Source organism: Oryzias latipes, chromosome 22 (genome assembly GCF_002234675.1).
Source record: "Oryzias latipes chromosome 22, ASM223467v1".
Taxonomy (NCBI): Eukaryota; Metazoa; Chordata; class Actinopteri; order Beloniformes; family Adrianichthyidae; genus Oryzias; species Oryzias latipes.
In genome coordinates this window covers 22319996-22336251 of record NC_019880.2, presented here as the reverse complement: position 1 = coordinate 22336251, position 16256 = coordinate 22319996, and the positions used below count along the sequence as shown (strand labels likewise).

The window sequence follows — 16256 nt, the reverse complement described above, 5'->3', positions numbered from 1 at the left end:
AAGCCCTATAATGAAGGCAACGCATGCGAAATATGTATCTATATTAGCTATATTAGCCTACTATCAAAATGACTAAGTTGCTACAAATACGTTATGAGTATTCATGATTAAATGTTTATTTGTCCTGCAGTGCATTCTGCGGAGAACGACGCGTCACGTGACTGCTCTGTTGTGCAAGTTTAACCTCATTACAATATCAATGAATTATCTTTCATTGCTTTGATAAAATTAAAGAAATGGAATAAAGAAATCCAATTTTTGAGGTCATTTTTGTTTTGAGGATTCGAACAAAAAACAACAAAATGGCACGTGCATGATGACGTGCCCCCTCTGGGAACTGAACACAGTGCAATAAAACGCAGCCTGCGTTTATAAAAAAGAAAACAGCAGCCTTTTGAAAAAGGTAAAGTACATAAAATGAAATAAATACAGTTGAGTTTGATTTCTGTGCAAATGCAAAGCAAGTCAGTGCAAGGGTAAAACACAGCAGCATCGTCTTTACGCTGTACATCTTTGCAAAGACAGCCAGCTTGTGCTGGAATGACAGAACAGCTTCAAGCGTATGCTGCGCCTGGAGACTTTCATTCAGCTCGTTCAGGTGGCTTGTCACAGTCATATCCACCAAAAAGTGCAGCTTTTCCAGCCACTCAGGATCTTCCAGTTGCGGGTAGTTCAGGTCTTTGCTTTTCAGGAATGTTTTCATGTGTTCGAAACAGACGCAAAACGTCACCCTGGACAGCCATCAGACTTTAATGTGTAGCAGGAGATCAGAATATTTGCTTTCAACTTCATCAAGCAATGCACGGAACTGACGGTGGTTCGATTTACATCAGCCACCTGCTGGTAGAAACGTGTGTCGCAGGCTATGACGCAAATCTTCGTTGACAGAAATGTTGAAATTTAATATTTATTCTACACATTCTTACAGCATTGGAAAACGTTAAGAATGTTTGTGTCTTTTTTTTCTCCTACAGAAACCATATTAAAACAAAAAATATATTTCTCTCCCCCATCTTTTTACATTTTCAAACATTTTTGAAAATGCTCCAGGGAGCCACTGGGACATAGAGGATTTCATGTAACCCATGGAGACCAGTGAAGATAACAAACCATAGAAGAAAAAATGTTCAGAGCACTGTCTAGTGGGGTCTAGATAACCCCACTCTCAATGTTAAAGTGCCTAAGATAGCATAAGGGTTACAAATAAAGGCAGCGGGAGCAAAACTGAGTTGGTTGTGATTTATTTTTTTAGTCATCAAATCAGTATCCAAAAATCCATCTAGTGGGTCTAGATGACCCAACTCCCAATGTTAAAGTCCCTAGGATAGCACAAGGGTTTCAGGGAAACTCAATTGGCATCAACCCATCATGTTGTGGCTCCTCTCTGGAGACCAGACTGGCTGTTGTCTCAACAGGGAAAAGGATTTGTCTGTTGCCTGTTGTTTGAAAATCATCGACAGGTTGCTTGGAGCCACGTCAGACTTTAAAGTTTATGTTGTCTAACCAAGGCAGCAACCAGACATCAATCCCTGTCAGATACATGGGAGCGGTGGTGCTCTCTAAAAATCTTTGGAGGAAACTTTTTTTATTTCTGTTCCGGCAAACTGAGCAACACACCATGAACGCACGCTCACACACACTTTTGCGCTGTGCGTTCCCATGCTCTGACCCCCCCTACTTCCTACAAGCGCGTGAGGTCAAACACCATTGAGAGTTTTGGCGGAATACCACAAGTAACATTTGTTCCGCCTTGGCGCAAAGTTAACCCTTGTGCTATCCTAGGCACTTTAACATTGGGAGTTGGGTCATCTAGACCCATTAGACAGTGCTCTGAACCTTTTTTCTTCAATGATTTGTGATCTTCACTGGTGTCCATGGATTACATGAAATCTTTCCACCTTTATCATGGTAGGGAGAACACGTCAATGTAAGGGGGGGGTCATCTAAGATAGCACAAGGGTTAATACATTTGGAGGGGAAAAATAAACAAACAAAAAATACGAAATGGTTCGGTAAAACTACGTGTACCGTTACACCCCTACTCATGACACAAATCTTCATCATTTCCTGAAGTTAAATCATGCCATCTGGACTTAAAAGCTTCGAAAGCCTAAAACCAAAAATCCAGACGCCATGACTCAACTTTAAGACAGAGAAAGCCTATGAGAACCTTCTTAACCATATCTTCATGTTACTAGCGCCTGAAAATCAGCGCCTGCCGAGGTGCGTTGGTGTTCATGACATTTCAAAGGTGGTAGAGACTCTCCGGATCAAACATGGGGCTGTAGCCTTCCCTGAGGTTCTGGGCACCCTGAACGCTGTACTCGCACTCTAGCAGTTACTTCCAGTAAAATGATCCGGACAAACCCCCAATTGTTACCAGCGCCAGCCCTAAAAGTAGCAAGTGGCACACAGTTAGGGTGTTTGTGTTGCCAAAGGCGGTAGAGCTCCAAGTGTGGACAAATCCAAAACACGTCTGATCAGGCTGTAGCTTGTTTTTATAACGGAGCCATGTCTTCACTTTCTATGTTGATTGTCCAAAGCGGCATAGTAGCACCAACAGCACCACCTACTGATGGCCATGTGTAACGCACCCAACTCAAACCAATGTTGTTAAAATAAGATTGAAAAAGAAGGGGGGGGGGTTATTTTCTCTCTTTTTTTACCCACTACATTCACATTATGCAATCATAATACATGTCATTGATCTGCTACAGCTGAGAAAATGAGATGAATCAAGTAAAACACCTCGAATCCCTGCAGCGCCCTGCTACCATCCTGTGGCTGCTAGAATAACTGTCACTCTTTCCCGCCACAAGTTTCCGGATGACAGTGAGACACGATGAAGTAATCATTTATCAATCAGAGCACTATTGCCAAGCAATCCGTTTTTATTCACTAAAACGAGACTTTAAGTTTGAAACAGCTCAGTGCTTAAACTTTAATCACAACAGCCCAAGAGTTAAAAAGTGGCACACAGTTAGGGTGTTTGTGTTGCCAAAGGCGGTAGAGCTCCAAGTGTGGACAAATCCAAAACACGTCTGATCAGGCTGTAGCTTGTTTTTATAACGGAGCCATGTCTTCACTTTCTATGTTGATTGTCCAAAGCGGCATAGTAGCACCAACAGCACCACCTACTGATGGCCATGTGTAACGCACCCAACTCAAACCAATGTTGTTAAAATAAGATTGAAAAAGAAGGGGGGGGGGTTATTTTCTCTCTTTTTTTACCCACTACATTCACATTATGCAATCATAATACATGTCATTGATCTGCTACAGCTGAGAAAATGAGATGAATCAAGTAAAACACCTCGAATCCCTGCAGCGCCCTGCTACCATCCTGTGGCTGCTAGAATAACTGTCACTCTTTCCCGCCACAAGTTTCCGGATGACAGTGAGACACGATGAAGTAATCATTTATCAATCAGAGCACTATTGCCAAGCAATCCGTTTTTATTCACTAAAACGAGACTTTAAGTTTGAAACAGCTCAGTGCTTAAACTTTAATCACAACAGCCCAAGAGTTAAAAAAGAAAGTCCTAAAAAACAATTGAAACTGTGGACACGTGAATCATCTGCTCAAGCCGACTTTGAGAACTGTTCCTTGCAGGGATCATGAAGCGCATATAAGGAAAAAAGATTTAAAGCACATCTTTTAGAGGAAAAACACAACTTTGGATCATGAAGCCGTAGTAAAGCCAAACCAAAAGATTAACAAATGAAACTTCTGGTGTGTGTCCTGATCTGAGCTGTTGCTCCACAGTTCTGCCTCTCAGGCCCTCACTCCCACTCAGCTTTTCATCTTCACCACTGAACCCTGAAATGTCTCTGTGCATCATTTTTAACAACAAATGTTTCTGTTTGATCTCAGTCAGTGGGGTGAGGATTCAGAGAAGTCTACATTTATTCATTTCAAGTCAGGCTCTGTGTTTTCTGTGTTTTTCAACTTCACTTCATTGCAAAATAAAAATAGTCATTAAAAGTTGTGCAGCAGATGTTTGTTCAAACCTTCATCGTCATTAAAAAGTTAAACTCTTGATGTGCTGCAGCCTCACAGGAATTTATTTTGCACTAAAAACTTCAGGCTAAAATGTCTTGAGCAAACCTTTAATCTGTGCTTTTCTGTTTTTGTTCCAGAAACAGGGAATGTCAGGCTCCTCCAGCTCCCACTCCCGTGTCTTGCGCAACTTCCTCTCGATTTATGTTTCCCCTCTTCCTTCAAAAGAGCACAGTTGCTGGTTTGCGGTCAGTTGACACGGCATCATGGAGAGAGGAGTGTTTCTGTTTGGGGCCCTTTTTTCCGTCTCCCTCATTTCACACGGTGAGTTTGTTCGGATGTTGTTCCTTAAATTCTGGTTGTTTCATTTTGCCATGCATGCGTTTTTGTGGCAGCACCACAGAATCCCTTTTGGTAAAAACATGACTGATGTTTTCCCCCCTCAGCCGAGGGCATCATTGGTGGCAGAGAGGCGGCGCCGCACTCTCGGCCTTACATGGCCTCCATCCAGGTCCCAGAGGGAGACGCTCTGAAGCACGAATGTGGAGGTTTTGTTGTTGCAGATCAGTGGGTGATGACAGCCGTGCACTGTATGCCGAACGGGTGAGACAACATTCTTCAGACCAGCACCAACAGATAGAACAGATTGTGTAATGTTTCAGGCTCTGACATTTTTTCCTTTGTTTGGTAAAAAGGTCCTCCGCCAACTCAGTGGAAATGGGTTTTGCAGCTTTAATTTTTTTGGGAGTAGAGTCTGTGAAAATAAAGAAATTCCAATCTTGAAAGCATATGACTGATGTTGGCTCCACACATCCGTCTTATTGGAGGAAAAAGTCCAACATGCCATGAAAGGAGATTCCTACAGTGTCCAAAAATGGAGATTTAACAGCAGTATAGCGCCAAAAGCTCAGGAAAACCTCTTCCAAATGAGAAGCTGTCATTCTGGCTGTGGCACTGACATGCATATTTTATAGCACATTACCATAACTTGATGACTCCTGCAGGCCAAACGGGAGGAAGGTGGTGCTGGGTCTTCACTCTTTGAGTCAGCCAGAAGAAACAAAGCAAACCTTTGACATTTTGGAACTTCACAATCATCCCAACTACAACCCAGCTAATTATGATAATGACATTTCTTTGATTAAGGTATGTTTCATTGTAAATAAATGATTAAATGGACGACACGTGTTTCTGAATGACACTGTTCTCTCTGCAGTTGGATCGCCCGTTCAACGCCTCTGAAGCCGTCAAAGCCGTGGGGTTCCTGCGAGCCGGCGGCACAAACCCTGAAGCCGGTGCAGAGGTTGAGACTGCCGGCTGGGGATCCCAGAACAACTTGGAGTCCAGACCAGACAAGCTGAGGGAGGTGGTGGTCAATGTGGTGCGCCCGACTCGATGCTCACGCAGTGACTACTTTGGTTCAAAGTTTACCAGCAACATGATGTGTGCAAATAAAGTTTGCAAAGAGCCCTGCGACCAACCCGATAATGTTCAGGACAGCTGTGATGTGAGTTCTCCTCCTTGTCCTAAATGAATGTTTAGCAGTTGATGTTGCAGGAAAGAAACCGCAATTAGGACAAATGACATCAAATCTTCCTGTCAACAGCATTTGCCACATATTTTCAGGTGTTACTTTTTAAACAGAATTCCCTGATGTCAGGTGGAGTTTGATTGACGTCCTTTTCTCTTTAGGGAGACTCTGGAGGGCCTCTGCTCTACAACAACATTGCAGTGGGCATCACCTCCAATGGAGGGAAGAAGTGTGGCCAAGTCAGAAAGCCTGGAATATACACCATCATCTCACTCTACACTGAGTGGATAGACGGCATCATGGCTCCACAGCCTCCAGAAGCACAAGACCAGAGCAGCTGAATGCAGGAAACAGCTGTAGTCAGCAGAGGGTTGATAGTTGGAGCCACAGACCTGCTTTTGCTAAATATCTCCACATCCACCGGCTACAAGCTGCTTCGCTTCGGCTTTGTGTGTGTGGAACTAGCGCACGGCTTAAGAGAAATAAATAACCCAAACAGCAGTACCTGCAGTGAGCTTGGGTCATTGGTCAGAAGAAAATCCATTTTTTTAAACTATAATAAAATGAAATGTATGCTTTATAGCCAGAGGCAAAATAAAATAAGCATAACATCACTTTGAATGTTTCCAACACAAACATTAGTTTCTGAGGCAAACGTCAAACACCAGTACCTCCTCGGTCTGAAGAAAAGCTTTCAGTTGTAGAATCTTCATGAAATCAGACTATAATATGAAATTGGACCTTTTGATTTCTTCCTTTCAGAACTCTCCAAACTCAGCTAAGCTTGGACACCCAATGAGTTATATTGCTAGAGACGCTACGTTAGCCTGGTACCATTGTCCAAGATACGTAAAGAGTGACGCCACATTGAAAAGGTGTGTAAATAATGAGACACGGCTTAGCAGATCCACTAAAATTGCCATAAAATGCTTAATTTTGGTCCGATTTAAAAAGAAAAAACCTCAGATCATCATAAAAATAAGATCAAGATCATGGTATTAATGTTTTTGTACAGGATACAACAGATAAACGACTTTTCAAGCTTTCCTATAAATACGTCACTACATAGCAAACACATTGCATACCTGATACATGGTTGGGATTTGATTCAAATCTACACACAGACTAAGATTTACACAAACTGTTGGACTCCTGGGTCCGTGTCTATAAATGGGTCGGTGGGTTGCAGACATCACCGCAGACCGCTTGCGCCCATTGTATATGGGCCGGTGACCACACGGCGCGGTGCGACAGGGTCTCAGCGGACTGAGAACAGTACAACCCAACAGTGACGACAGTCGTACTGGTCCGGGGGTTCATTGGATGGGAAAGAGGGCACAGTGAGCACCATGGTGAGGTCCAGACGGCATTTGCTATCAAACACGCAGCGGCTTGTTGACCACCGCTGTGGCGGATATGCACCCGGCAGTCTTCACTACCGAGAGAATCCTGGTTAGTTTTTTTTTTTTTCTCTGCTCAGTAATATGCTTCAATTCCATGGGTCATCCTCCAAAAATAACCAAACTTGGAAATGTTTGAATGCTGATACTATCATTGACTTTAGACAGACCACAAGATCAGCTTAAATGTTCAATAATCTGAGGGTCAACTCTTTCTGTTTTCTATAAGTTCTCCTTTATTAGCTGACGGTAACAATGTCCTTTTGAAAAGTCCCATCCTTGTTTTCCTGCTGTGAGCCGGCACTTCAGCCTATCCCACATGCCGTCCGACTTGGTGTATGCAACAAGCGAGCGTAGCGACTCTAGCCTATATATCTCTATACTAGGCCTGCACAATATACCGCAAATTTATCGTTATCGCAACATCAAGCTGTGCAATATGCATACCGCAAAACATGCCAAAAATCACAATAAATGGTTACCTTAAATGTGCTAAAACAAACTCATGCAGCTTGAAATATTTATGCATTTAACCAATAGGAAGGACCCGTTTACGTTGTTGATCAATCAGATGAGCCCTTTTATGTTTGCCGCCTACGTTGACGAGGGTCATTTGGAGTATAATTTTAAACTGTTGCAGTGAAATGGAAATTATGTTTTTGGTTGTTTTGCTATTTGTTTATATACCGCAAATTATATCGTTATCGCAATATTAATCACCAATATCGCATATCGCGAGTTTTCCTCATATCGTGCAGCCCTACTCTATACCAACAGTTAACTTTCTTGGTCTCATTTTTTTCTTTTGGCTGGCTCCCTGCAGAAGCACGGGGGCGCTGATTAAAAACATTCAAACTGGTTTGTCGCAGATAAAGCTCACCAAACCTCAGGGCGTGTTGGAAGAGCTGCAATCATGAGCAGATGCACCTTCAAAAACGCCGGTCTCGCCGTCGATACGCCGAGCAAACAAAGAAGAAAAACAAGGAGAGCAGGAGCAGCTCTTTTCCTCCTTTCCCATTCCACAGCTGGCTTCCTTATAAAAGCAGCTTCAGCTTCCCTTTGTTAGTGTCTTGAAAGAGGCATTCTTAAGAGTCCCAAATAAATAAAGAAACGTCAGAGAAGTATTATTGCATGATCAAAAGCAGCTGGAGCAAATGCTCTTGAGACTGCAGGTGTCCAAACTGTGGCAGAATAAATCTTTCCTGAACAAAATGTCATCCATCTCCATCATAACAGGTCATTCTAGTCAAAACATCACATCTGCCACAAAGACAAATGCAGAGATTGATAGGGGCTTGTAATGTGGAATCTGGAGAATCTCCATGTGGGAAATCGACCACGGATCCCTTCAATTATCAGACAAAAAGGAATGAAAGGATCTGAAAGTGTTGTGTGTTTGTCACGTTGTTCTGTTTATGTTGGCCATTGCTCCTCAGCTATGTGGTTTATTTGTAAGAGGCAGATGCTTCTACATTTCCATCGTTGCTTCAGTTTGAAGATTTTCAGTGGTTGCTGCACATCAGATATTCTTTTTTTTTTTTTTTTTGTGCACCACATGAGTAAAATGTTAAACCAGGTCAGTATGTAAAAACCTTGACCTTCACCAGATCATCAGCTCTGTGTTCCGCAAAAAAGGCTCAGGTTTCATGCTGAGTAGTTTGCCGACAGCTTTGTGGAGCTCTTCAGTATAAATACGTTGAATCTCTCAACATCTCGCGAGTCTGTTATAAGGAGGGCGAGAAAAACCTTTGACAGTAGCTCCTCCCACACGAGCGTCAGGTTTCTAAACACACTTTTGGACAAACGTCGAGCAGCAATTTTGATGCGTGTTAAATCAAACTCAGAGGACGTGACTTGTGAACAGACAATTGATTTAAATGAAATGCGTGGAGGGATGAAAGGGGGTGTGGTTTGGGCAATCTGTGGCACACGCAAGTGAAGAACTGGGGCTGTAGGGATCTGCGGATCACGGATCATCCGTGCACCCCTAGTAGCTTCCTGTGGGATCGGGTGTCAGATTGTGTAAAAAGTAACTAAAATAATGAAGCTCTGAGAGATGAGATGAATACAACTCAACTTAAAAGCTGATTTCTAATAATGTCTGGATTGAAGGACTAATTCAATTATAAATTTTGTTCATGTTTGAAAAACCTGAAGTTAAGTTTAAATAAAGTACAACAACAAAGTAAAAGAAACAACAATAAGGTAAAAAGGCCAACAGACACATTGAAGTCAAATGAAACAATGTAATCACCAAAAATAAAAACAACATTTTTGTTAGTCATATTTCTGATTTAGACAAAAGAAAAACGAATAAAACTTTAGTGTGTTCACGTTTTATAAACAGACAGTTAGTCTTTTGTTTGTCTAAAATTGATCAACTATTCTGTGATTATAAGCCTATTTGTTCAAAAATTGCAGTTGCTCTTGCAAAAGCATAAAAAATAGACCTATATAAAAAGTAAATTACCGTTTAGAAAGAATGTCATTTCATTTGGCTTTTGTGAGGTTACAGAGAACTTCATTTTAATTAACTGGAGGGAAAAGCAAGTGCCTGGGCAAATTTTCAACTAACTCAGTTAAAATATTTTTATTAGGAACTATCGCAACTTTTAGTAAAAACAGCTGCAACTTCAAACTTTGTGTGCCTCAAGTATTACAAAAAACTCCATGTGAGATGGTGGAGGGACTGTAAATCAATACAGACTGCAGACTTTCTCTTTTTTTTCATTTTTGGTTGCTGGCGTGCTGCGGGATTTTTCTCAAGGAAAAAAGAGAACGTTGGCTCAAAAACACTGATCTAATGGAACACTTTCAGCACTTTGTCTTATGATACTGTGAACACTTTTGAAAAATAGTGTTAAGGCTAAGCAGGTCCAGTTCTGGTTTTGTGAAGAGCAGGGTCAATGAGGAGAAATAAAGTTTCATCGTAGTGAAACTTGACGATTCCTCTCATTTTAGTCACGATAGCTTTGACAGAGTTTTCCACTAAGTAAAAGTATTTATTGTGTCAGGAAATATACATGTTAGGTCATGAGAAATGATGGCAGAGTCATGAAACAAACCCCAAAATGTTTCCATTGATGTGTGCATTGATGTGAGTTCAATTCCCGTTTCAGGCAGCTCTTTTCTAAACCAACATGAGAAAGGATCGGAACACCTCTTTAATCGCGTTAATCAGCCATAATGTTTCAGATCCATCTATCCTCAGAACCCGCATGGGGATGCTGGAGCCCGTCCCGGCAACTGTTGGACCCCCCACAACTGTTGGCTGAAAGTGGGATTCACACTGGACCAGTTGCCAGTCATTCCCAAGGCCACACAGCACACACACAAACACATTCAACCCTAGTGGCACTTTAGATCCACCAATTGACCTTTGTAGCAGGTTTTTGGACTGCGAGTGGAAGCCAAAGAAAACCCACACAGAAATGTCCCAGCTGAGATTTGTTCTTACTGTAAGTCAAGACTGCAAGTACTACAACTCTGTGTCACCCAGTACGGACAAAAAAGGTATTACAATGAGTCTCACTTAACATCTTTAGTCCTAATCTTCAAGTCCAAATAAGATATCACAGCACTTAAATGAGGCAAATTTTTCTGTAAATCCAACTTGTGTTCTGATGAGAAGCCTTCTATAGAAATTCAATGGGAAACTATTCCCTTCTCAATAAGTGGTTCAATTCCAACATGTCTTCTCTCTTGTCCACAAGCACTTTGTTTCTTTCCTGAAGCTCCTGAGGAGAAAATCTCTTCATGGCGAAAGGCCGCCCTCCGTGTGACGCAACCAGCTTGTGGATTCCCTGAAGCAGCTCTCTGACCTGCGGATAGCTCAAAGCACTGCGCTTGTTGCTTATGTTCAGCCCGTAGAACCGACTCCCACATTTCCTGATGAGATCCTGCAGGCTTGTGTGAGCTTCGGCAACATAGTCGTCGACTCGCAGAGGTTTGAACTGATTTTCATCAGAATAAATGAACAGGATGACGGAATGTTCTGCAACCTCTCGTCCAAAGATCTTCTGCATGTATCCAAGCATGTTGTACTCTCCCTGGGTGAAACCTCCGACCTGCAGCACCAGCAGGAAGACATGAGGTCCAGGTAAAGCCAAAGCCAGGCAATCATGCAGCAACCCAAGATTTTCCACTCCATCTTCATCCCACAGCTCAGGGGTGTCCACCAGGATGAGCGGCTTGCCTGCTGCAAACACAACCTTCTTCTCACAGGACAGGGTGGGATGGGTTTGTTCATGAGTGGACCCGTTGAGTGAGTACTGGTTACCTGCTCTGCTCAGAATCAGATTCAGAGCAGATGACTTCCCACTGCCAGAGAGGCCCAACAGGACGACAGACGCTGCCTTTGAGTCATCATCTGAAGAGAAATCAGCAAAGAAAGGGCTTTCAGGAGGATGCAGAGTTCAGAAGATCAGGTCCTAAGAACGAACGTTAGAAGTGCCTTTCATCATTATAGATAGATGGAAACATGGTGTAATGTCAGAACAGCTGGAATATTCAAAACATAAACTAAAGATGGAGAGCTCCAGGGTCTACGGAGGACTGTTTCTGCTGGAAGCATTTTTGATTGTCAGTGATGAGTTGATCAAACAATGAGCTTTTGTCCACGGTGACCCTGATAACAGTTTTATTGTGAAATGGAATACAGACGAGGCTGCAGGAAATACCAGTTCTTTTGTTTTGGCCGCATTTATCTGCAGAGGGTTGTCATAACATTAGCGGGTGAAATGATTGATGGCCAGACAGCAGAAGGAAGCTGAATCAATGTCCCTCAGCAATGCTGGGAGGGTATTGTCACTTGAAATGTAAAACGAGGGGCTGGTGCACTCACTGGCTCATAGAATGGATAGAAAAGAGCAGAGGACACCGTCCTGTGGGTTAGCCTACGTTTAAACATCCCAAAATGCCACAGTGCTGCGACCTGAAGTTTTGCAGCAAATCTGGCGGGTGGCCATGCAGCGGCATTTGTAATAGGGAAGCAGCAGTTGCATTTTTACACGCAAGAAAAAGTTATCATTTGACAGCGACTGGACAATAATTTGACTTTGGTCAGTGGCCGCCCGAGCACATTTGGAGGTCGAACGGTAGCAGTCCAGTGAAAGGCGGGTGGCAGGAAGGTAGCAGCGTGCTAAGTAACTGATAGGAGCGTCTCCAAGGTCCCCAAAATCGTCTGATGATTGGCCGATTTCAGACTGCCACCCTCGAGGCACACCCATACGGTAGCAGTGCTGGGAACTCGACGAGGGCTGTTGAGACGGGCCGGGGGCCTGGTTATGACAGGACATCAATCTGGCGATCCTGGCCACTTGGGGTCCAAATGGGGAGACGATAGCACTCCAGCAGTTAATGCTGAGAAGAACACGAAGAAGACAGAACGTTGTGCTCGCTGCACAACTCCTAGAGGAAGAGCAACATGCACAAGAAAGGGGAAAAAGAAGAAGAATCTTTTTTTGCGAACGACCAGTGGTGCAGAATGGCTCACTTTTTGTATACCCTCCGGCTACCAGGCGGCCGGTGGCACCTGATACGGACGGCCGCCATCCAGAGACATTTACACATTGTCCAATCAGAGCTGCTGCCAGCCGGCGATCTGGCTGCTACTGCCCTGTGGCCACCCAGCCACGGCCTGATTTCGTAATGGTGTCATCCCTGCCTAACTGACCTCCGCCATCTACATTCATGACTACACCGACGATTTTCAAAAATCAGGCAGCAGCATGAAATCTTGAAACTTCTGCCTCCCAATGGCGCCATGGCAGTTGTTTTGGTTACCATAGCATTCATGTTGCAAAGTTTCCTGTTCTCTATGATCTTCACTTATTCATATATACATACATTGACCGAGAGACACTTATATGGCAGTGAAGTAATTTTGAGAAGCGTTTTGTTTTTTCTTCTTTTTTTAAAGTAGGTTCTATCAATTTATAGGTAGATGTGATATTTGTAATCAGGGTCGATGAAACAATCCTTGGCTTCGCCCGACACCTCTTTTTGGTTGATTATGTTTAATATTTATGTTGTTCAATGCCAATGTTTATGTTGATTTTGTGAGTTTGTGTGTTTGACATAACCGACTTAAATGTCTCAGTCATGTAAATGTTTATCTTTCATACTTTTTATTTTACCTCTTTGAAAGTAGTAGATTGAGACAAAATGGATATTCCATCAGCATTCATAATAATCACGGAACATTGACGTCTTCTTTTTTTAAAGTGGTGCTCCATTATTGGTCCAAAACGACACTTAACTTCATTATGTGTTGAGTTAATCAAAATAAAAAAAATAAAAAAGTTTCCTGTACGTTGGTAATGGTTAAAACCAACAGCGAAGACGTTTGGTAGAAACTCAAAGTCTCATTTTTAGTAAAACGTTTCTTGTTAATCTCTGGAAACCTCCAGCAAAGTCTGATTGTTCTGAACGATGAGTGAATAAACAGTATGACTAACCACTTGGGGTGCTCATTTGGAGCTGCAGTGAGGTTCTGTGGCTGATCACCGCCTCCTGAAGACCCTCTCTCTTTTCCTCATATTTCTTCCTTTCAGCTGCTTCCTTCTTCCGTTCCTCTGCATGCTTCGCCTTTAGCTCCTCCGTCTCTTTGGCTCGGCGATTCTCCTGCATCTGAACCTTCTCTCTGAAGGCCTGCTCTCTGCTTTCTGCCTCCTCCACTTTTTGTTTGAGCAACTGCATGGCCAGGTCCTCTGTGCAGCGTCTTTTTGCCTCAGCCAGCATGGCTTCAGTGTAGCCCCCACCGCTTTCACTCAGTGCGTTGTTGACCATCTCTACTAAAGCGTGCAGACCTCCGGTCACACTTGATGATGTGATGCGGCAGTATCGGCCGTCACACTCGTTGATCAAATCCAGCAGGCCGTCATCCAGCGTGTTCACTACTTCTTCATCCTCTGCTGACAGAATCACCAGGTACTTTAAAATCTGAGCTCCCAGGTGCGCCTGCAGGATCTCCAGCAGCCTTCTTTCCTTCTTGGTGTAGCATCCGCCTTGGATTAACAGCAGAAACGAGCTGATTCCATTGGTGCAGGGTTTGATGCAGGTCTCCACTGCCTGACAGAGGCTTTCCTCTGACATGTCTTCTTTTAAATCTGCGTAGTGCAGACTGATCATCTGTTCCTCCAGTGTCACATTGCAGACTTGCTTAGGCCCCAGAGAGCTGCAGGTGACCTGATGACCTTCATTCTGGCAGCTTGTCTGGAGCAGAGATTTTAGAGAAGACCACTCGTCCACCTCAGAAATAACCACCATTATGGGGTTTGTGCCAGCTACATCATCTGCCAAAAAACAGAAACATGTTAGTACTGCACATTCCTGCGCTGTATGCATCTTCTCTAAATCTTCTACAATTTGAACCAACTATAATAAAAAAAAATTGATTTAGGTTTCATCTTTAAAGAACATAGCTTACTCTGGGACATTTTTGCTGCAGGTCCTACTCCGTGGAAGTGGAAAGATTCAAGTGGATGTCCTAGCTTTTACCAAAACTATAAGAAGGAAACAACGTCCTGGTTGCATCTTTTTTTGAGGCTTGAAGGAAGTGCATTCCACAAGCACAGCAAATAACTTCCTCATAGTTCAGTCCAGTCTCATAAATACAAGATATTCCTGTCTGACTCTTCCCTCACAAGCTGGTGCAGTTTAAGCTGAGAAACTAGTAAGCACGTTAACACATCCAGCTCAATTGTTCACTTCTTGCTCTGCATATGAACGATAAAATACATTTTTTGGTTACCTATTAAAAATCCACAATCAGCTTATTTCATTTTATGACCAACAGAACCAAACTGCTGGATTCTGGAATTGTTTTCACTTTTGCTGAATCACCCAAACGTGACGGAAATCGTCTACTGGAAGTAGGATGCTGGCAGTGGTTAGCGCTCTTGCATCACAGCAAGAAGGCCCCAGGTTCAGGTCCCGGCTGGGGGATCTGAACCAGAACATCAATGGGGGACCTTTTGTGTGGAGTTTGCATGTTCTCCCCGTTCATGCATTGGTTTTCTTCAGAGACTATGGCTTCCTCCCACCATCCAAAAACATGCTTCATAGTAGGTTCATTGGTTACTCTAAATTGTCCCTAGGTGTGGGTGTGTGATTGTGGCCCTGCGACAGAGTGGCGACCTATCCCCAGCTTTTTCCCACATGTGGCCGGGATAGGCTGTGGCAGCCCCATGACCCCGAAATGGAACAAATGGATTAGAAGTTGGATGAATAAAAAAATGAGTAAACACTTCCAGGAATGTTGAAAGAGTTGAATGCAGACAGTCTGCTGCCAGACGGCTCCATCATGTGTCTGACCAGCTGGATTAATGCAAATATACTAATCTGTTTCCTGTTGGGAAACAGAGTGTGACCCAATCTTTGAGTTCATAATTAAATTTAATGTCAAGCATGTTGAAAACAAAAAAGATAAGACCCTCTTCCCCCAATAAAAGAATGAAATGATACTTTTAAATTTAAAGTTCTAAGTCATAGTCAAGAAACACGTCAGAGCCTCGAGACCAGCCCTATTTTCCTAACGTGCTACAAAGCTCCCAGGGTCAGAGGGAGCTTGTCCCTACTTCTGTTGGGTACACTTTGGACCAGTTCACCAGTCTGTCACAGGGTAGACAAGCACTCCCACATGCACACTTTGAAGTGACAAGTTTGTTTTTTTGTCTGTGGGAAGAACCAGAGCCCCTGCATAAAACACATGCATGGTGAGAGCATGCACACACCACACAGAAGGGTCTCATACCAGGGACTCCTCACTGTAAGGTGAGAGCGCTGACCACTGCACCACCATGCAGTCTGAGGCCATGACAGCGACAGTACATTGAAATCTCCAGTAACCCTCCGACAGTTATGGCTTAACCCATCCAAGTTGACTTTGACCGTAGCTGTCCTGAAGTCTCTGAAAGTATCAGAAAGTAACATCAACAGATTGTTTACTTGAGCCTTTATTTACTGCTGTTGCGTGTTCTTTGTTCCTACTTTGCTCCAAGAGGGCGCCATCACAGAACTTATGGGATCCTGCAGCAGTTGGCTTGTTTTGACATCTTTCTGTGTCAAATCCTTTATTCTTTCTCTAACTGTTTTTAGTTTTTACAAAGTTGGTTTACTTTCATGCTGCCAGATAGTTGGCTAAAATGTTGCTGAGCACTGGTTTGTTATAGAATGCACAGCAACTGGAACAGAGCTGAAAAATCAAACACTTGTTCTGTGGACTGATAGGATTTACTCAAGTGACCCGGGAATGTGTCTCTGAAGAATTTTTTACAGAACTGCTGGACCATGAATAACAACGTGAGTTTTTTTAAAACGGCAT

The 16256-nt window shown here is 43.1% G+C and overlaps 2 protein-coding genes across 2 annotated transcripts; one reads left to right on the top strand and one right to left on the bottom strand.

Moving 5' to 3' along the window:
* The first annotated feature begins 4231 nt into the window (after window positions 1-4231).
* On the top strand, window positions 4232-6032 carry olklklp (kallikrein like protein). The gene is made up of 5 exons (NM_001104730.1): window positions 4232-4324; window positions 4447-4603; window positions 5005-5146; window positions 5217-5507; window positions 5693-6032. The coding sequence occupies exons 1-5, from the start codon at window positions 4267-4269 to the stop codon at window positions 5870-5872; spliced, it is 828 nt and encodes a 275-aa protein (NP_001098200.1). The 5' UTR covers window positions 4232-4266; the 3' UTR covers window positions 5873-6032.
* Window positions 6033-9908: 3876 nt separating this feature from the next.
* LOC101165775 (GTPase IMAP family member 8-like) lies at window positions 9909-14563 on the bottom strand. The gene is made up of 3 exons (XM_004082734.4): window positions 14361-14563; window positions 13390-14226; window positions 9909-11300 (listed from the first exon to the last, which is right to left on the bottom strand). Exons 1-3 carry the CDS (start codon window positions 14368-14370, stop codon window positions 10588-10590), a joined length of 1560 nt encoding a protein of 519 aa, XP_004082782.1. The 5' UTR covers window positions 14371-14563; the 3' UTR covers window positions 9909-10587.
* Between the last annotated feature and the right edge of the window lie 1693 nt (window positions 14564-16256).